General features: G+C 42.0%; 1 protein-coding gene across 1 annotated transcript in view; it reads left to right on the top strand.

Annotated features, from left to right (window-relative positions):
* Nucleotides 1-1,253: 1,253 nt before the first annotated feature.
* Nucleotides 1,254-21,763, top strand: part of MCF2L2 (MCF.2 cell line derived transforming sequence-like 2) — a 162,477-nt gene continuing 141,967 nt past the window's right edge. The window contains exons 1-2 of the mRNA XM_075031473.1: nt 1,254-1,395; nt 20,615-20,698. Coding sequence (XP_074887574.1) covers nt 1,254-1,395; nt 20,615-20,698 — 226 coding nt within the window. The remainder of the gene's footprint in view (nt 1,396-20,614; nt 20,699-21,763) is intronic.

Genomic DNA, 21,763 nt, shown 5'->3' with positions numbered 1-21,763 from the left:
CTCCAAGTCTAGGGATCATCTGTGATCTGAGAGGGCCATGAGCTGAACAGTACTGGATGCAGCTATGTAAAGTGCCAACAGGTGGTAGTGCTTGAGGCAGAGGAAGGCAAAGACTCTCCTGGCCTGTGTATGAAATCCTTGCAGGAAGCTTGTTCTGTGTTCAGGTCCCTGCAGTTGAGCTCTGGGTTGCAGCTCAGCCCTGATTCATTAGGTTCTCATTGTATTCTTTGCACTGTCACCAGTGCTGCCTCGTGCCTGTTCATGCATCTCCTGTGCAGTCCCCCCCAACCCCAAGGAAGGCTCCTTTTTATTTCACTGCATCAGTATAGAGCACTCTCTGCACTCAGTTCCCCAAGTACTAGTTTCTTCACAAGGCTCTCTGATCAGTGATTTGTATTACAGTAATTGATAAAAGGGAAACAAGTCAAATATCCAGCACCTTCAAAGAGATTTCTAAATGTGTATTTCAGATCTCTCATTTTGGTATCAGACTGATGGATCCAACTTCTTTTTTAAAATATTTGTATCGGGGATTGCACAGCTAGCAGAGCCTGTCTGCCAGCAATATTTCCCTTTTGTCCTCCATTTGCTACTCTGTTCATTTAGATTATCAGATCTTATGAGCAGGGACCGTGCATAGCAGCAGAGGGCTTTTCTGTACAGTTGCAGTCTCCCAGTGCCACTGCCAGACATATGAGTAATTGGTTGAGCAGCTCTGCAGAGCAGTCTCCTTGCACCATCCAAGCTGAAATGCAGAAGTAGAAAAATCCATTGTCAATGATGAAGAATCATAAAATCATAAGCCTGAAAGGGACCAAAAATCATGAAGAAAAACCTTTTCTTAAAGAAAAAATTCTTTGTGAACATATCTGGCATGCTCTTTAAGAGACATTCTGTGATCTTGCAACGTGCTTCTGGGATCTTCTCTCTTCATTGTCGCTTATAAGGTAGCTTTAAATTAATGATAAGGAAGCCATTCAGAGCATGGACTGTGCTGAGGTTCACAGCTTTCATTCTGAATGAGAGAGTAAAGAAAACTGATATTGAAAGCAAGGAGGGAGAAACAAACACAGTCAGTAAGCCTATAAAAGTCTTAGCCAATTGCAATGGCGAACATCCTGCTGGTGAGGGTGACCTTGAATGAACTAAGTGGGATAAAGTCACCAGCCTGGACTGACGGCTGAAGAATCAGGCTGGATTCCAGCAAACTGAGAGAGAGCAGATTCCTGACAAGAGTCTCCTGAGCTGTGGCAATGGCTTCTCGGTGTCGGAAATGTGGACAACAGGTGCCCAGGAATCCACCTTTCACTGCTGTCCGGATAACAGAAGGAGAAATGAAATCTTACCATGATTTTATAGGAGGATGCATTAGATTGGAGCGCATGGCAAAGAAAGGTATGTGCAGCATCTTTAAAAGAAATAGCGTCTTCTCTTAGTGGTACCTGCATTGCATTCCTAGGAGATTTGCAAAAAGAGATTATTTTTCTAATGTTTTCTCTGAGGATTCAGTGGTAAATAAAGACAACTGGTTGGATTTGGATATTAACTTAGGTACGAGTGCATCATTTGACTTGGCTGTATATTTCTGGGATATTTGCAGTGATTTGACCTAGAGGAGGTTAAAAAGAATGCTAGACTCATTCTGAATAAATGTTTATTTCACTTGGCTGTTAGACACTGAGGTTTCTGTATATGTCTGGAGCAGGTATTTATTGCGCATGTAAAATGCGTTTTTGAAATGAATGTAAGGATATGGGACAGTGGGTATCATGACCCAGTTGACCCTGTCACCCTGTGCTCCTAAAGTACTATATAGAAGGTCAATATCTTTCTCACTGTAAAGATTCTGGTTTCACTGTACTCATAACAGAAACTTTGACTATCGAGTTTTTTGTGCTCTGTGTGAGTATGGCTACAGGGCAGTATTCCACTCTGAGTGGGTTGCTAATGTAAGATGCTGGTGCCCTGACAATTCATGCTAATTGCATGTTAACTCTGAAGTGGAGTGATGATAGTTGAAACCTAGGCTGTTGACTGTTTAGTCACATATCAAGATTGCTGAATCATAGAACACTTTTTCTCTAAGTGCTATTTGAGAGAAAGATTAACCAAGGAGCCCCTTGATTTCATTTGTTGTGTTAACTTGAATAAATACTTACCAAATGTCAAATCCAGAAATTTATAACATGTTCACTAGCACATGGCAAAAAGATCCCCAAAAGCATGCAATATGATTGTACTTTCAAGATGAATTGTTTATTATGATTTAATTAGCCATTCAGCAAAGAGAGTTGCATTCAGTCTGGTAAATCGAGAATATTCTGCAGAGAAAGAGGTGGACCAGAAGCAGGTCATCTACTGGCAGCTACTGCTTACAAATTGGGGTTTGCAGATACTTTCTTTAATAGGGCTCTAGTGCACAATGCCAGGGTTTGAAAACTGCAAAGCCAGTCCATTGTACCTCTGCTTCTGTTGGCCATCTATCCGTGCTGATTTTTGGGCTCAGTGCCTACCTATGCATTGTTGTATTTGGCTGACCTTTTGGTAACACTGATGTTTCCAGTTGCACTCTTTGTAATGAGGCATTCTGAGTTCAGTGTAGCATGGCAGAAATGTCTGGTATCTAAGTAAAAGACAGAACAGAATTAATTGAAGTTCCTTCCTGAATCTTTGATCAGGTGCTTCCAGGTTGCTTACGGCTCTGGGGGCCTGTGGGCCTGCTGGAGGCAGAGCTCAGGCATCTGCTGTTCATTTTCTTCCTGTAGGTAGAGAGGGGAAGACACTGGTAAGAGCTTTGCCATGGTTACTGTTCCCAGGGAAACACCTTCCCTGCCTCTCATGTTGAGAGATGACCTGGCACAGTATTATGGGCGGAAATCCCTTGGAAAAACATTTTCTGCTAGAGAACAGATAGTGTGTCAACTCAGTCTGAGCCTGTTGCCATTTTGTGAGGCAGAAAGCATCTTTGCTGCTTCTGTTTTAAATTCTGCCAATGAGGCCAAAGGAGGAGCAGAAGTTAGGTTATTGCTAGGGACAAGGTGCCTTCAGCTGCATGCATTAGAGCTGCGTGAGCTGTGAGAATACACCACTGACAATTCTGCATGCGGTGATGATGTTGGAAGGGGTCTAAGGAGCTGGCAAGGTGGCACAGGAATTCATAACAGCAGCACTGCCTGGGTTCTTTTCTCCTGTTCTGATCTGACTCTGACCTTGTACTCATCTCCTGTCTTGTTTTGGCCTTAGTTTTCTTATCTGTAAAGTAGAAGCAGTGGGAACTACCTCCCTACATAATTAGTGAATTCCTGATGATGTATCCTGATGATTATCCTTTGATTTGACCAGTTTCCCTTTGCAGTAGGTGCTGCATAAACACAGGGGAAGAAAGATGGTCTGTCCCAGAGAACTTGGGCTCTGCCTGCCCCATCTTGCTAGTCCTTTGCTACTAGCAAAGACTCGTTGACAAACTCTAGGGATGGATGTGTGCCTTTTTCTCAGACTGGCTCTGTCTGAACATGGTGGCAATGCAGGTTTGTGGATCTCTGCGGTGAGTTCTGACTTGACTCTCACTTAGGGGTACCCTTCCTGCGATGTAAAGATCCAGCTGGAGTGTTGTTGAGGACTAATTGGCTAGTGCTTACTCAATACTTCAGGCACTCCAAAGTATGAAGCATTTTTCACATACCATGTCTGTGGGGCCCTGTGAATATTCTGTGGCAATTTTATCTCTCATACTAAATATAATAACGAGAAGAGATGGAAGGCACACAGGTAACTACAGCAGAAATAGAAGCCACGTGGCTGCAGTCAGGCCTGCAGTGGCCTACAGGTAACCTACCTGTAGGTAAACCTTTCATCTGCAGTACCCCATAGCAAGCAGCATGCTGCCAAGCTAATCCAGTTCCTGGATCATGCAAGTTCAAGACTTCCTTTGAATCAATGTGATCTGTTTTGACCAGTGCTTAAAAGTGTGTTTGTAGCCTCCTGTTGATGTAAGGAGATGAAAATAGTGAATGATTACAAAAAGAAGGTGCTGCTATGAGGGACCAGTTGAAGGGCAGTTTCCCTATAGCCACATGATGACTGCTCAGAGCTCCACAGCCCTGGCTCCCTGCAACAGGCAGAAGAAGGACCTTGCTGTATGAGCTGGCCTATGGGTGCTGAAGTCCCCTCTGGGGTCTGATGTACAAATGGTGCTATTTTGAGGACCAGTATGTGACCTTGAAACTCTCTGGGAGCTGCAGAACCAAGGTGCTATAACTGACAACCAAAAAGAAGGAGCCCCCAGAAAGCCAGGCAAGAAATGTGGTAGTGACTCCAGTCCAGAGCTGATCCTCCTTGTAGCGCTTTCAGTTTCTCACAAAAGAGATACTGAAGCTGAAACCAAAGCATAGCCTCTTGTCATGAAATACATCATTACTGGACAGTGGCTCATGTGCCTTTTCAGCACTGACATGACTATTCATGTCACCCAGCTGCTGGCTAACATCTTTTATGCTTGAGGACACCTCCTGCCAAAATGGGCCCCTCTGTCCCCAGATGCTCTTAATTAGCCTGCCTTGTTGTGATGCTCAAGTCCTCCAGTGGGACCACACTACTGGGGCTTAACATGGATGGGTGAGCATTGGCTGGTTAGACTATGTTTCTGCATGCTGTGGAGCTTGAGGCTGCATGCAGATTATATATTTTTAAGTGAATAAATGTGCCTTATTCATCTATGCTCTAGGCTGGTGGCTGCATAAAACAGCATAATGAATCTGCAGACACTAAGGAGTATGCAGTTCATTACTGAGGCCATTTAGGATTTTGCTGTTGCTGCAAAACCAGGCAAAATCCTCCTTGCTGGTAGGATGGGGACCTGTGTCTTGTGCTAAGAAAGTAATTCTGATTTTGTCCTTCTGTAGGACAGAGGAATGCCACAGTTCTGTCTGTCTAGCAATCATGGGCACTTGTTCTCAGTCCTACTGCTGTGTCTCTCTTACTGCTGGAAATGAAAAGCAGTTCTTCAGATCTATCTGTTCAGGGAGGAGAAGGGACTGAAGTATTGGAAATGTTTTTAGAGCAGTTAAGGATTTAAAGATAGCAAACTGGTTTTATGGTGCTATCTCCAGAAGGAAATCCCATCTGAATGAGTTCAGGCTGAAATTTCTTGGACTTTTTGGATCTTCTCCACCTTCAATAGTGAAATAAATGAGAAATGCTTTCCTTTCCCACATGGCTGACCTTTCCACAAAGGTGCTGGTTACTGGAGAAAGTGACTGTTTCATGTGAAGACTGAAATCTGCAGTGTAAGTGGAAGGTATTTCTAGCCCCCTTGAGACTCAGTCATAGTGCCTCCTTGTGAATTGCTCAGATTTTTTTCTTGTTTTATTTGCATTCAGTATCTATTCTCCTCCTTAATATAAAATGCTACCTAGGGAACCTGGGATAAATTTTTTCAGCTGGCTCTCACTGCGAAGAAAATAGTTAAAATAAAATATTCTGTTTTCCATGGAAGTTTTTCTAAGAAAAGATCCTTACCTTAGATGCTTGTGTCTCTTTTCACCTGTTCCCATTGATATGCAGCCTGCTCTGCTGCTATTGAGCAATACTGAACCCTGTTTACTTAATCAGAAAAGTTCAGAGAATGATGATGAAAATAGGGTTGGTATAGCTTGATTTCCATTTTAAAAGAGTTTTGAGAGATAAGTAGTACTGAGAAGATCAAGAGAACAAATTCTCAGAGGGCAAATTATAGCAGAGGCCTTCTGGGTATTTATGTTTTTCCCTTCCTCCCACGATACCAGAAAAAGAAACAACCCAGTGAAATGGAAAAGCATTAAACACAGATAGACAGATAGCTCTAATTGGTAATGTTTTGTTAACTTGTGGGGCTTATTACCACAAGATAATAGCTTAGTTTCCTTTTTTTGTATTGCCTAAATTGTCGTGTAAACTGTCTGGGGAGAAGATTTCGGGGGAAAATGGTGCTGGATGTACTGGGAGGTTGGAGAGCATCTGTGCAGAGCTCTCACCCTGGTTATGCCCATGGAGCTTATTCTCCAATTTCAGCCAGTTCTGCTGCTTCAAGCCCCACTTAAAAACCCAATTCTGCTGTGCTAATATGCTGATCTCGTGTACAAATTGTGCTGCTGCTTTATTACTTGAATCTTGCTGTGGATTAGCATGCCCAGTGAGGTTTCTAAGTCATGGACTCTCCTCCTTCACCACCTGGACATTATCTAGTACAATTATTGGTGCTCAAGTATAAAGGAATGATAAGTAAAGCTTGGCTGTAGCAGCCCAGCTTCCTGTATGTAACTATTTGGACTATGCCAGGTGCCTTGTTGCACAAATTCATTCCATTTCTCAAGGGGAAAAAAAAAAATCCTTCAGGCTTTTACAACAGACAGGAATTATTGACCAAACATTTCTTTTTTTCACCTTTTTCTAAGCCAGGATGTCTCAGCAACTTTATTCTGCACAGAGACAGCACTTTATTCATATTCAGAACCTGTTCCTGTGAGTCATTAAATTGGGGATTGCTGAGTTCAGGCTATTTGTCTAAACTCTTAAGTCACCACCTTGATACAGTGTGCTGCTGTGGAGGCCTCTGAGGAGCAAGGGTCTACATGACTGAAGATCTGATTATGAAATTGGGATACTGTTAATTAGTAAGGTCATCCTCTGCTAGCATTGGGAAAACCTGAGATGAGATGGGAAGAGGTAAAGGAATGGGATGCTCTGTTCCAGTTTCCCTTGACTTTACCACCAGACTCAGGAAAGGACATCTGCCAGAGAAGGGATGAAATTGGAGGCAACTATCAAATTTTTAAGTCAAAACCACAATAAGAATCAATGAGCTGGAAATTAAAGTGAGAGCTTTGAAACACAAGCCAATTTCTTTGTGTTAGGGCAGCTCTAGGGGAAGCAGTGAATTTGCGGTTGCCTGGAGTATTTAACATAAGATTAAAGAGCTTTCTAAAATGCTGGTTTAATCCAATTTCTGTGAACTTCTTGTGTGTTCAACAAGTCAAACACAATGAACCTAGTGGTCCCCCCCTGGTCCTGCAGTGAAAGAATCTGGGAAGATGATCTCTTGGGTTAGAGGTACTTGGGTATGAGGCATTCCTTGTTGTGCTTTTGGACACCCATACCCACAGGTGTGAACACATGAAAATGTGTAGTCAGATGCTTGGGTGGTGCAAGTTATTTCAATGGAACTGGGGTGCATTATAGCAACTGAGGATCAGGTCACTGAAATTTTTTTTTAAAAAGCAAACTTCCATATGTACTGCAGATTCTTACCAGTAACACAACCTGAAACATCAATATTACTCTATTCCATATGCTGTATGCTGGTGGGACAATATTTGGATAGCACAAAATGTTGTTCTACTGGGAGGCACAACTAAGCCTTTTGAGCTTGGCAAAGACATTTTACAGATGCATACTGAAATTACCTTTACTAATTATGAAAATGAAAAAATGTCTGACACTTGTAAATCTAGTTTATGAAACTGAAAGTGCTGCCTTATGAGCTTTCTTTTGAGCATGCAGTGGACTGAGGAATTTCTTGGTGCCTCTTCAATGGTGAGTGAGTTCATTCCTCTCCTTATCTCAGGAATCCAGCATAAGGTTCGTCGTTTACATTCACTTGCAGAGTATCATTTAGTCTTCTACCTCCACAGCTGGATCTGCTACTTCCTCAGCATCTCTACACACAGGGTTAAAATGATTTTTAGAGTGTAATCATCTGGCACGTTTATCAGCCACTTGCATCGATGTGGCACTTGCCCATAACGCTTTGGAGCTTCTCCCACCTCTGCTGCTGGAGAGGACGAGTCTCCGCAGGAAGGGTACGAGCGCTGCCCGGGAGAGGGCAGTGCACTACCGCAGACCTGGCCCGGGGCACTGCTGCGCGCTCGCTCTGCTCCCTCTTGGGGGGCTCCCACCGAGGATGAGCTGGGTCTCGGTGCGTAACGGGGCTGGGGGTTGTTCACTGTGCGCAAGCAGAGCTGGAGCTGAATCTCCCACCCGTAGCCTCCCCTCCTGAGAGCAAAACGTGTCCGGAACGGGAGGCAGATTTTGACTGTAAATCGGTTACATGTGGGCATTTATGTCAGTACGGGCAGCAGAGAGTAACATTACACACTTGGCACAGGTGGTAAATTCGTTTGTTTAGCATGTGGTTTAGGAAAGGCTGGGGGAAAAAAATGCAATGTAAAAACATACTATGCATTTTGCTGCTCTCCTGGTCTATCTTTATGCACCTAGTAGTGCCTGTCTAACACTACAGGTGTCTTAAGCTCTCATACATATCTCGTACCTAGCATGGTGATGGTCTACATTCTTTTGGCATTTATCTGTAACTACATATAAAATCCTGTTAGTTTTCTCATGCTATACTATAAACGTTGTGATAATTTGTGTTGGTTGGCTGGTGGGGGAAGGATGGAAACACTGTGCGTATTGTCCATACAGACAGGCTACTGGAGTGGATCTGTCTTAAGGATAACTTTGGTCTGCTCCTCATTTTACAGGTGGGGGAAACAGGTTGGCTGGTGACCTAGATTCCTCTCCCCATGCCTCATTTTCCCTATCTATAAAATGAATGACACTTGTCTTTTTTTGAGCCTGACTGATGGCAGGCCATGCAGAAGAAACAAGATGATTGCTACTACATCATGCATCCTAGGGGACAGCTGCTTTGCTGTACCCTAGATAAAGAGTGACTTGTATCTAAAGTTACTGAGCTGCTGAGGTTTGTGGTAGTAAAGGGACAATTTTATTAGTAAACATAATGCTAAAGTGATGACCCAGTCTTGCTTCAGAGAGCTATAGATGCCATGTTACCATTGGCATGCCAACATGAAAGCGCATGTGTACTCTCACCGTGCACTGTGTGAACTTGTGTCCTGAAGTATTTGTTGAACTAGATACATAGAACAGATTGCTCCCCTATTCAGTAGCTGTCATCATGTTTCCAACCAAATTCATAGGTCTTGTGCAGTCTTCTCCTTTGTCTTTAAATAACAGTACTATGCTTTGGTGTGTGGGTGTGCCTTTGGGATAGTACTTCAAGACAGCTATTCACAGCAGTGCTGTTGGTTTCCCTTGGCCCTGAATACTCTACTATTTAAAGTTATTTTAATGAGAGCACTTTCCATGCCTTAATCTGAGCAAGTCAATCTCTTTCGTCTCTTGTTGGGATGCACCTCTGTTTGTGCTAAGCTGTGAATGCCTCCAAAGTCTACAGGTCTGAGTGGAGAGCTGCCTGGGAGGGAAGAAGCCAACTGTACCTTGGGGAGGGTTAAAGCCTGGGTATGGTGCATGTCAGAGGTCTCTGCTGTGGTTTGTGTTGAAGCAGTTACTAAGCAATTTGTGCAGTCTGCTCCAGGAGAGCGTCAGCTCTTTGGTGCACTGTTGGTTAGATCCAGGACTGCTTCCACAGAAGGCTGCCTCTCTCCACCCCTCCCCTCTGCCTTGTGTGAACTCATTACCACAGCGAGACTGCAGAGAAGCCAGCCTGCGACACAAGGGAGGGCACATGCTTGTGAGTGTGCGTGGGTCTAAAGGGGAGGCATCACTCTTTGCAGTGTGTTTCTGTTGCTTTTTCTAATGGTCATCTGAACTGAGATGGTGGTGACAGCTTGGAGGAAGCTGCTGCAGAGGTTGCTGCGTCTCTGAGGGCAGAGAGGTTGGCTGTGAGCAGTATTTGTCCTGTTACTGAGATATATATTCAGAGTGCTGCTGGCAGCAGTGATGGCTGCTATGGCTCACTGTCTCAAATGGCAGTAACCAGGGAAATATTTTTGAGCTAACTGGCCTCTGTTCAGGAGCAAGCAAGAAAACAGTCCTTCAGCTCCTGAGCTGAGTGGTCCCTCAAAAATTATGTGAATAGGCTCTGAAATGATTTTGGTGGATGTAATAGTTCAGAGCAGAGCCAATGGCTGGAATTTTTCTAAGATGCTGTTTCAGCTGTGAAACTGTCTTCTGGCAAGCTCTGAGGAAGAAGGAATGAAGTCTGCCATACCTTGATTAGCTTAGTGTCCAAGTATTGTAGTGAATATATTTTAGTTTTGCAGTTTGCCACATGTGTTTTTTGTTATTCTTGATGGATTTTAACATGACAGTGTGGAAATGTGAAACCTTCTTTTGTTGCATTCTGTACTCTGAGCAGGAATTTGTGTTCTAGCAATCCAGCATTGTTGTGAAGCACAGGTTTTGGGAAGAAGATGAATTAACTTTTCTCTGGCAAAAATCAGAAACCACCAGGAAGTTTTTACTACTGAGGGACTAAGCAAGGGGCTGTGCCATGCTGCTGTAAATCTGGATTAATTTCTTGAAGCTGATGCTGAGATTAGACCTTGGCCTTTAATGCCTTTTATTAAGTAATTTTCTATTTTGTGGAGAGTAGGATGCAACATCCCCCCTATAATATCCCAGCATATGCTCTGTGAATCAAGCAATGTCTGTCTCAGAAAAAAAATATTGCTGAGCAAATTATGTAGAATGGTGTGTTTCTTTAGCTCTTTGCTGATTATGGATAGTTCATAATATATAGTGAAGATTTGTTAATAATTTCTTATCTATCTCTTATGATTTTACAGAAATATTATAAGAAGTGTCTTCATAACAGGATGGGATATAAAGTCACCTAAACTGAACAGTGAGAGTATATGCTTTAAGAATTTTATATTAGTTTGTACAATTTAGCTTTTATGGGGATTATTAATCAAGGATTCTTAGATGTGTGCATAAGTGTATGGTGTATTCTGACAATAAATAGTTGTCAAAATTCTTGAAGTGTGACTAGATCTAAATTTGTACACACCAATGTATTTTTGTAGAATGTACCAATAGTAAATCAAAACACTGGCTTATTTTCACTTTCTTTCCAGTTTACTTATGTAGGAGAAAGCTTTTGATTTTTTGATTCACCAACCGATTTTAAGACATTTTCTTTAAAGACAAACAAAAAAAAATCACAGCCAAACAAGAACATCAAAAGACTGTTTTTCAAGAAGTGGTTAAGTGGAAAAAGTGGCAAACCCAAGGAAGTCTATACCAAAATCCTTTGAAGTTGGCTTAGAAAGCTGAAATAAACCATAGAGGGTACACGTTAGCAGTAGCAGCATTGTATATAATAGTAGCAGGGACCCATCCTGCCTGGGTTGGTAACAGCCTGCTCGCCAATTTGACACAGAAGTGAATAACTGATTTTTAAACTATAGATAGGCCTGATTGAGAATTGTCAACTTCAGTACTTCTGAGTCTTGGAGTCCCCAGGTTCGGATTTTAATTCTGTATCTGAACTTCCTGGCCATCCACTGCCATTTTAGATTAATAACATATTTAAATGTTTAACAAAACTCCAAGCATATGTACATTTCCTCTAGTTTCAGCATGACTGCACGTGGACTTAACTTTGCGTTATGCACATGCCTGAGGGGTCTGCTGAAATAGCAACCACCTGAAAGCCTAGATCTAAGCTTGGGGGAAGTTCAGGTTTGGATCCAAAATAGCTGTGGTTCACTTGCATTTCCTATGTGAAGAAGGAGTATGCTAGACTCTTTGTGACTTTAAAGTTACTGCAAGCAAGTCCTTGAAAAGTCCTTGCAGTTTGCTAATGGCTGGTGTGATCTTGAGCGTAACCTAGAAATTTCCCTTTTATGTAGTGGCAATGTTAACCTGCAAATAACTGGACATTATAATTCTCCCCAGTGTCCCTGCCACCTTGATGTCTGCCTGACTGTAGTCCCTACCTTCTACTTGGACAGCACTCAAATGTCTCTTTTGGAGGTCGCCACTAATGACTGCTTTGAGCTTGTCTTGAATCTTTCATTCAGTAAACTTCAAGCACAGGTCTATGTTAATGAGTTTGCATCTTTAGGGTGGTAAGATTTTCCATATACTGCAGTGGCCCAACATACCCACTTAAGAAACTGAAAGTGAGGGGATTTCCAGTTGAGAGGACATGTTTTCAGTTCGTTGATATAAACAGCTCTCTTTTCAGCCCCTTCCAAGTCAGCCGCAGTAGACTCCTAATGCCTGCCTGTAAAAACAATTTGTTTAACTTAGTCTGTAACCACTCCTGGAGCATGGGAAAACACAGCCACTAAACAGGTCTTTTCTATCTGTGACCTCTCCATTTCTGTAATTTTATGTTAAAAGTGAACGTCAAATTTGGTCAATGAGATGAACTGAAAAATGTAGTGATCCAAAGTAATTTGAGCAATATTTGCTGAAAGACTTAGAAGAAATGTTTAATATTCCTGCAGAGCAAAGCTCAGGTAAAGCTGTGCATCCTTCATTAGAATGCTTTGGAAATACTGATTGTGACGTAGCATAATGAAGAGCAGATCTGCTGTGCAATAGAAGATCACATCAGGCAACAGTTCAGCTTCTGCCCAGGTAGACACTGAGGGTCATAGGTTTTTGAGCTCTTAAGAGAAACATGTGCATTTCTAACCTTTCTCTCTTTCATGGACCTTCTTTGGGAACACTTGCAAGGCATTTCTATCCACACCATGGCCTAGATTTGTCCCTTCTCAAGGGATCAGAGCATATCAGCAGTGCATCACTCAAGACAGTTGGAATCTTGCTCCTAACCCTGCTTGTCCAGATTTCTACATTTATGTACACAAAGTTGGGTTTGCTGTTACACTTAAAAAAAAACCCCAAACTTTAAGGGATGCCTCCTAATATGAACCAGAGTTACTTAAATATTATAGAAGAATCTTCTCTCTTATGAAAGTTAGTTAGCAAACTTTGCTATGAAACTTGGTTTTAATGAGAATGGAAATTGCATTTAAACAAATACACTTTGTAAGTTTTACAGTTGTGCTTGGTTAGCAAATGATCTGAGAGAAATTATGACACCAGTCACCTACCTGTGCTGCATTTTCTATTTTGCTCTAAGCTGATCCAAGTGTGATTCTCCGCTGGAAGAGGTAGTCCTGGCCTTGTCATTTCCCACCCCATGCCTTACTAGTAGTGCTTGTACCCTTCAAGCTCCTTTGCAGAGAACTAACCCACATAAGAAGCAATCCACTAAGAAAAAGATTGTTTCGCTTTATTTACAATAACTTTTTTCCTGGCTTAGTTTTCAGTTGACTCAACATGGGTTAGCAAAAAAAGAGGTGGTGGGAATGTGTAGAAGAATAAGGGAAAGGATGGGATTTCCTTTCTGTTTATAGCTGGATTTTTATTTCCTCTTTAAAGCAAACAAACTGTAGCATAGCCAGCTCGTATCAGTAACCGATCTTGCTGTTTCTCTGTCTGGGCTGAAAGAGTAAACAAACATTTTCAAAAAGTAAACAAAGGGCACAAATGGTGAGAAAGAGAAATAAATAGAATTTAAAAAATCAAACCCAAACCAAGAGCTTCTTTTGCTGATGTAATAACTTTGAAGTTCTTTTTGGCCTTCAGGAAGGGAAATGTTTTGCTTAAAGGTTTGCATTGGGAATTCTGGTGGGACAGAATATTTTCAAATCCTTTGACCTGCTTAAACCTTATCAGTGAAGACATGCAAATTTGTCTCCTTAGTGTGTGTAATTCTTGAAATCGAATGTAGTTCTGCTAGACTCTTAGCTAACTTGTTTTTCATGGCAAGGAGACACAGGACTTGGAAGAACATTTGAACTGTAGGTACTTTGCAACTTTCAAACTCTGGATTTGTGTGTTGCCTTTTGGTACTTTTTAAGAAGAGTAAGAACACATAACATTAGGTGTCCTTTCATGCTCTTAAAACGAAATCTCTGACCTTATGCTTAACCCTATCCGACTCTTTTCCGTCACATCAGAAATCTGATTTTTCCCCCAATCCACAATTTTGATTTGAATGCTCTGAGGGTAATTTTTGACTGAGCTTGCACAGAGAAGTAGGCTGATGTACTCTACGTTTTAGCAAAGATTTTATTTCACTCCCAGCTGTCTTCCCTGTGAATTACATATTAGGCTGTCATTAAGAAGAGATGAACTTTGCTCTGGAAATTTGTAACCCATTATTGCAAGATAAGTGACTTCAGATGGGGGATTGAAGCAACCCCCTCCTCTAGACAACAGAAGGCCAGGCATTTGTAGCATTCAGTCACTAAAAAATAAACTCCAGTGTCCTGTTATGGCTGGTTGCCTTTGGTTGTCTTTCATGGAGCAACAGACACTGCTGTGTCAATCTGCTTGGCGCAGTCCAATCTTTCACTCCAGCAGGTCATCTTTCCAACACTGTTGGAAACTATTAGTTGTCATTAACATGTAAACTACTTTCTGTCTGCTCAAAGAGACGAAGGAACAAGATTCTGTTCATTGTTGCTTTTAATCAGCTGCTGTTCGTGGAGCTCTGAAGGTGGCAGTCTATGGACTGTGCTCCAGACCTGCTGCAGGAATACATACAGCTGTGGTGAGAAATAAAACAGGAAAGTGTGGCGGGGCGGGGGGGGGAGCCCAAGCATGTTTCATTTTTGAGTGAGGAATTATGAAGCGTAACTGAATGGCTTTCCCCTTAAAGATTAGCTAGCACAGTTGCAGCTAGCCTCCCTAGAGATCTGGGAGGGAGGAGAAGCTGTGTCAGACAGATGGCTATAGTAATTGCTTTTCTTCCCCCCCCCCCTTGGTAGAAAACCTTGCGAGGCAAAACTGTAAGGCCTAATTCTTCTGCAGTGAAACTGGTCTCTGCTAGGAATTGAACTTATAGCAGTTTAAGAGGAGACCCAAGAGTTGACGAACTGACTTGTTTCATTTTTTTTCCTCTAGTTTCACATCCTTCTTCAGATTTTAATTGTCCTGGCAAATTCAATTAGCTCAAGTAATGAAGAACTGCATGGTTTGTGTAAAGATTCAACTTTGGTGACCTATGTAGGGGATTGGCATTGTTTCACATAATACTACTTGATCAATTAAGCTTTTTTCTTTTTTAAATTTGAGAAGCTATGTGTAACTTCATCTTCAATTAAAAAAAGTTAAAACCACAAGAATAATCACACAGAAGCTAGGAAATGCCTGAGTTAAGGTTGCCAAGATAACCATGCTCCAGCCACTTGGCTGGTGTATGTTTTGATATGCTCTTTAGTTGCATGGCTATACAGACTTTTTATCAGAGGACAGGACTGCTCTGAAGTGAGCAGGGGTTGTCCAATCTCTTCCACAGATATTAGCAAGGTGCAATGAAGCAAGACAGTTGTCAAGCTCCTGTGGCTTGTCAGCTTCCTAAAACCTTCCCATTGACTTTTGGGTCCCTGTGTAGTGAATTAAAACATGCCTATCATCAATAAATTTTTCTGAAGTAGTCTATGAACCTACAGCTGTTAGCTCAGTATCAGCTCACGTCAGCCTAAAGCAGGGTTTTCCCAGCTGTGGTATCTGTCCCACAGGAAAATGATACATCACTTCTTCCCAAGAGGCTGAACGCCACTTCCTGCAGGCTTGTGGCTTGCAGTACACACACCAAGAAGGCTCAGAGCCTCCTGGGATAAAACTAGTGGAAGATACGAACAGATTAATGCTCACTAATGCTAGGCAAAATGTCATGGCTTTAAAAAAACCCCAGACCTGTGTCTTTTGGTTTGCTTTTAAGAATTTTTTCAAGCTTTTGTTTTAGTCAAAGATTAATTCAGCAGCCCCAGGTAATTGTATGTTTCCAAGGACTGGGACTTTGACTGTAAACTCTGTGCTGTGATGGTGTTACAAATTCATCAGTATTGGAGAGTAACTACCTCTAAGCACTATCCTAGAGGAAGGTACAAGAGGGCAAATGTGACTTTGTATGCTGTTGGCTGCAGCTACTGATGTTTTGTAGCCATGTGATCTGATTTGCCATTTCGGCTCACGAGGCACCTTCCCTTGTTTCCTCAGATTTTCTCAGTCTCCTCCTAATTTCTTCTGCTACAATTTCTTTTCCCAGCATGTCAGTGTGTGAGCTGCACTCACTTACTCAAATGTGTGATTCCTAGTCACCAAATGTATTTTATACCACCTTTCTCGTCATCTGAATGTCTCCTGCTGAGTGTGGGTTTTACAGCAAATCCCACATGGCTCTTCTTGCACAGACAGGGGATTTGATGAGAATTAACTGGCGCTCTGCAGCTCTTGTTTCTACTACTTCATCTTATCTTTACACCACAAAATACTTCTGGTAGAAAAAGGATATTTAGAAACCAGAAACCAAGCTATTTTTAGAGCAAGTTAATAAAGTAGCTATATGAAGGGGTGTGTGTGTGTAATTTCTGTTTTGCTCAAGACTAGTTGATATTAATGATGCCTTCATATTGGCAAACATCAAAAGCAAGCTATTGTATGGGCAGGTTTGTTACCCTGGAGGGATGAGCAAGTCTCTCAGAGGCTAGAGATGGTGGCACATTTTCTAGTTCATGTTCCGTTTTTTGTTGAGCCTCCTTGTGATTGTCTCATCCATTGTAGAAACCTTTGCTCCATTTTTGCAACTGTTTGGCATAAGCTCAGTCCTGGTCACCCAAACCTGAGTGCACCTGTCTACCTGTGGGACTGCACAGTTGTCACAATATCTTTGCATCTTTTGGATGCTGAAATCAACAGTATTTTCTTCAATGGATGCTCCAATGTTTCTTGGTTCTGAGAGTCCAAGCTCTGTTTTAATTACTATTTTGATGATTTTTTTTTCCCCTTACTTGTGGGCTGGGGTTTTTTTTGCTGTTTTTTGATTCAGATATAGTCACCTCTAACCAGCCATTTTTCTTTCTTCTACCTCCATCTTGCTGCCAAACTGTGGTTTGAAAAGGGCATATCTATCACTACTATAGTGATTCAGAAACACTTCAAGTAGACTGTCTGAAGGATGCTAGAAGTCTTTGACCCATGATCTGGAGACACTTGTCAGTACCTGTTGAGAGTTATATTTATAGATTACAGGACCTTTTTGTTGCTTGTTCATTGGGTGTAGTATTTATCTGACTCTAAACAGGGCTATCAACATGCTGTTCTTAAGCAGGTAGCAGTGAAATCAGGCTTATGGTGTTCTCTGCTTTCTAATAAATAATAACCTTCTACATTCAAAATGATTTTGTTTTGCCTTTCCTTTTTTACTCTGCAGTTTCCCCCACAGATCTCATTATGGACATGCATGGAGGAAAGTGCAAAGTAAAAAAGGAAAAACTTAATGGGTTACTGTTATTTTGTTTGCTTTGGGAATGCATACCTGCCTCTTTCAGTTTACTCAAAACCTGGAGTACCATGTGGCTGTTGGCTGGGATCTCTGTGCTGCCACAATATAGATAATGAATTGTCATAAAACTCACTTTAGGTGGGCTGGGGGAATAGGTAAACACAGCAACTCAGGGTGGCAGGCTATAAGCCACCTCCAACTGGGTGGGTCCTCCGACTCCCCTGCTTTGCCTGTGACAGATGCACAAGACAGGTGATGCTGTGCCAGTCCACATGTCCCTCCTGTGCACAAAAATGTTGTCAGAAGGGGATAAAACAGACTCTGGGAATCCCAATATCTAAGGATTAAGGATTTATGGATGTTTGATATAGAGACAAGAAAAAGCTGTGGGAGGAGGGATGAGATTACTGCTGCAGCATGGTACTCAGCTGTGCTGAATAATGTCAGCTGGGGTCAGTAGGATACCTGTGGGGGGATCAGGAGGCTGTTCAGTCCTTCAGTCTCTAAGTGACCATGTGCTGTATTGAAAGCAAAGCCCAGCGAATAGGATTGCTAGTTGTATTTGTAAAGGCATAGAATGGAAATCGGTTCTCTGTCCCTAGCTGTTCAGTGGGCTTTCCTTTGAGAAACTGAACATAACTTGCCGAATATGATGTACTGAGTTTAGCTTTACTATCCATTTCAGTGGATTCCCACAGACCATAACACTGAGTTATCTCAGGTCTGGGGTGTCTACAGACAGAGAGACTCAGAACAATGTTGCTGTTTTAGCCTTTCTGTTGCTCTGTCTAGAAATTTGCAGGCTTTTGTCCTACTTTAAAATCAATTGCAAGTGAGTGCCCTGCTGATGAAAAGGTCCTAATGGCTGTTCCAGTCCTGGAGAATGACTCTCTTTCAGCACCTGCAGAGCAAATATAGTACAGAGAAGAGCATATGCTTGTTGAGTGGAACAGACCAGCCCTGTTCTGGCCTTGTGCAGTCTTTGGTCCCTTTGGCCTGTTTGTTATAGAAGCTTTGTGAAATATAGTCATGAGGGTCATGTTGAGAGAAAGGACATGAGTCTATTTTCTCCAAGCAGATTTCAGAACAATGTCAGCAATACCCTGGAAGATCATGCACCAATGGCACCCTGTGTAGCACAGGGCACTTTTACAGGTAGATGTGCATTGATTTTAGCAGTTCTGCTGTAGTGATCAAGGCTGGAGGAAAGAGGGTGTGATGGGGTGGTCCAGACAACCACTGCACTGTGGCTGCTAGGAAGTAGTGTAATGCATCAGAGCACAAGGTTAAGTTGCCCTGATGTCAAGGCAGAGATAAGGCAGATCCCACTCTTAATTCCTGCTGGAATTAAGTCTGGAGAAAAAAGAAAACCTTGAGCTGGTCTCAGAATGTATTTGTACCTGGCAGAATGACCAGGATCCCTTATCTTACAAGCAACGTCAATCAGCTGAGAGCAATAGGGCTTTGTAAGGTTTCTTGCCATCCCAAGCAAAGGCAAACTCTCTTGGTTTTGACAGGGTCATATCTGGAGGTTAAGTCATGAGTCTGTGTGTAAGATGCTGTTGCGAAGCTGTGTTGGGATATAATTTTCATTGTTGCAGTTCTGGTGCCTTGGGGTGGGGACAAGATATGGTGGTTTTCCTACAAAGGCTGTATCTACCTTCTGATGTGTTGTGATCTCTCCTGCATATTCAGGTTTTGACTGAGAGAATAAGCCACAAATCTAAGTTGTCCCACTATGCTTTTTGAAACAAATTGTTCTCTTCTCCTGCCTCAGGAGATCTTGAGTCTCACTGGTCTTTTATATATACACACTGTACCTGACACAGTCAGACTCAGATATTGGACAACTCTTGGGGTCCATTCAGGTGATGAGGAAAGGTAGTATAAAATACATTTGGTGACTAGGAATCACACATTCTAATAAGTGAGGATAGCTCACACACCGACATGCAGGGGTCTTGGGCTATAACCGCGTGGCTCAGCGCTCTGCAGACACCCAGCTGTATTACTTGGAGCAGTATATCTCTGCTCAGAGTGAAAAGAAACTAGTCTGTGTCCAAAGTTAAGCCTTAGCTCTATCTCTGTGCGACAGTGTAAATACATGACCATAGCAGCAGATTGAAATTACAGTAAATTCTATGAACATCACTGAAATCACTTTAGCTGTGATTCATTAGTCTGCTCTTCTGGTTGGTCTTAGCCACCTGCAGTGTCAAGAATCAGAGAAGCTGATAGTGGGCTGCATAAACAGGATGGATATGAAGGTCCCACGTCAAAAACATCACTCATCCTAGTTTGACTTTTCCCTTTTTTAATTCAAAGGGAGGATTTGCAGAATCAGCCCCTTTACGATTTTTTTTTCAATTGCTTGGAATTATTGCCTTTTGTGCAGCAGCCAAAATCTATGCAACTTCTTTCCATATTATGTGTCACCTTCTGTCTAGGAGAGGACAATGACGCAACCTCTTTGGTTACTTTGTCTCAAGGCATTAGTGAAGTGTTTGAAAATGGACAGAAAAGTTTCCAAGTGACATTGTGTCATTTAGAAACCCTAGCTCTGGAAAGGATCAGAGTGGGTGTCTGAAAGCAAGACAGAGATGGTATTTTGGGCAGCAGACTAGGATGCAGGAGAAAGAAGCTAATTTCTGACCTCTCTGACCTCCCTCTCTATTTCTGGACAGTTTGTTTAAAACCAGGTGCACCAAAGTATTTTAGCCAGTTTGAGCTGGCAGATATTCCCCAGTAAATGTCGCTGGTCTAGACTGGGGTGAAGAGTGGGGAGAACAATTGAGTGCTCATATTACAGAAAGAGATCAAATTAGCAAAACGTGAGATTATAGTTGCTGGCCACTGAATAGATCACACAAAAATTGTGGTGATTTTTCCCCAGCTGCTTGCCAAGTTATTTTTTAACTTTTCAGTGTTTACTTCAAAAGAACAGGCTTTGTTTTCATGAGAAGAAAGCCTCACAGCCCCTTATTTCCTCCTTTTACTATGTATTTGCTTGTAGCGGAAAAAGCATCATCAAAGGAAACTGTTCTGGATTGGCTGGTTACACAAAGTCCTCAAGCAGAGACCAAGGAGGTCAGGGTGGAACATGGCACTGTATCTGAAATAGACTTTACTGTTTCAAAGACTGAAAAGCTGCTTTATGTGGGAGGCCAAATGCAGTGGCTTAATATGGAACATGAAGTAGTAAGGAGCAGGCTGTCAGCTTGAATGAACCTGTGACAAGCTCTGGCAAATCTACTGGAGCTGGTTTATGAAAAGCTTTCTCTGAAATCACAAGGCGATAGATAAAGTAAGTAGGCTGAAGATGAGACTCTGTAAGTATCATAAACTTCTCCATGATAGTCATATAACACCTGAATGAATAGTCAAACCAGCCTCTTTTCCTTTGAGTGTCATCTTTGTTTTGCTGGGTTCTTAAAGGATGGAAAAATTGTCATTAAGGTTTTATTAACTCATTGAAGATTTCTGTTTTCACTTGAACAGATGAAATCATGCAGCAGGAGATACGGCCGCTTGTTGCAGTGGATATAATAGAGCAGCTCCACAGGCAATTTGCTATCTTGTCAGGTAAGAAGTTGCTGGTAATCACTCTCCCAGATTCTCTTGGAAACGTATTGGAATCTGTCATGCTGACTGTCACCCTTCAGCTCTGTTAATGAAAAGTGCTGTTACAATCAGACATTCACAGCGTATGGAACTGATAAATGCCAATTTGCTGTGCTTGTTTTTCTTAAAGCAAGTTAAATTTCCTTGCTTTCCACAATGTATGTGTGTGTGTGTGTGTTTGTGTGAACAGATTTAGAGGGTAAGAAATTAAACAAATCTTTCTGTACATATCTTGGCACAATGTCCAAGCATCTTGTTTGTGGGATTTTTGGTCTATCAGGGAGTTATTCATGACCTTCCCCCTCTTCCTTATTTCCCTTTGTTTCAGAAGTGATTAATTTGTAAAGTGTAAGGTTCTAATCTTTTAAAGATTTGATTATTACATATTCCTTTGTTTGCCTGAAGTTTGCAATCTCACAGAATGATGCAGTTCCTGCCCTGAATAAATAGCTGATATTGAAATATTTGCCAAATTATTTAATACACTTATTTCAGATACTGTAGAAGAGAAATCCTTATCTAGGTCCTAAAATGGCCTCTGCTGCTGACTGTATGGCCTCTGGCAACTCCTTTTGTCTGTTTCCGCCTGTTCTGCAAATAAGGGAATTAAGAATTTGCTTTCCATCTTCCCCATAGACACTATTGATATGTAAAAAATACTGAGATAGTCATAATAAGGTACTCTTAGCCTGTTCCTCTCTGCTTCTTGCAGAGGAACACTGGGTACACAATGCAGAGAGTATACAGACCCAGCTCTGCAAATGATCAACTCAGCCTGCCCAATCCTTGCTGCATCTTCACATTTTTAAGTACGCTCCAAGCTGCTGAATGAAATCTAAATCTTAAGTTACTCAGAATTCTTTATGGAGCTCTGAGTATTAAAACTTGATTTTGGAGGTTTCTAGGTAGCATCTTGTGGCAGTTTCATAAGCTCAACAACTAATGTTTTGCATTTGTCAGAGGGTATTGACTGAGCAGAGGTGGAACCAGCTGCCTTCTCATCTGCAGCAAACCATCTCGGGGTCA

This window comes from Buteo buteo, chromosome 7, assembly GCF_964188355.1.
Source record: "Buteo buteo chromosome 7, bButBut1.hap1.1, whole genome shotgun sequence".
In the NCBI taxonomy this organism is placed as follows: Eukaryota; Metazoa; Chordata; class Aves; order Accipitriformes; family Accipitridae; genus Buteo; species Buteo buteo.
Note: the sequence above shows the minus strand (reverse complement) of the source record. Positions and strands in the feature narration are given on the sequence as shown.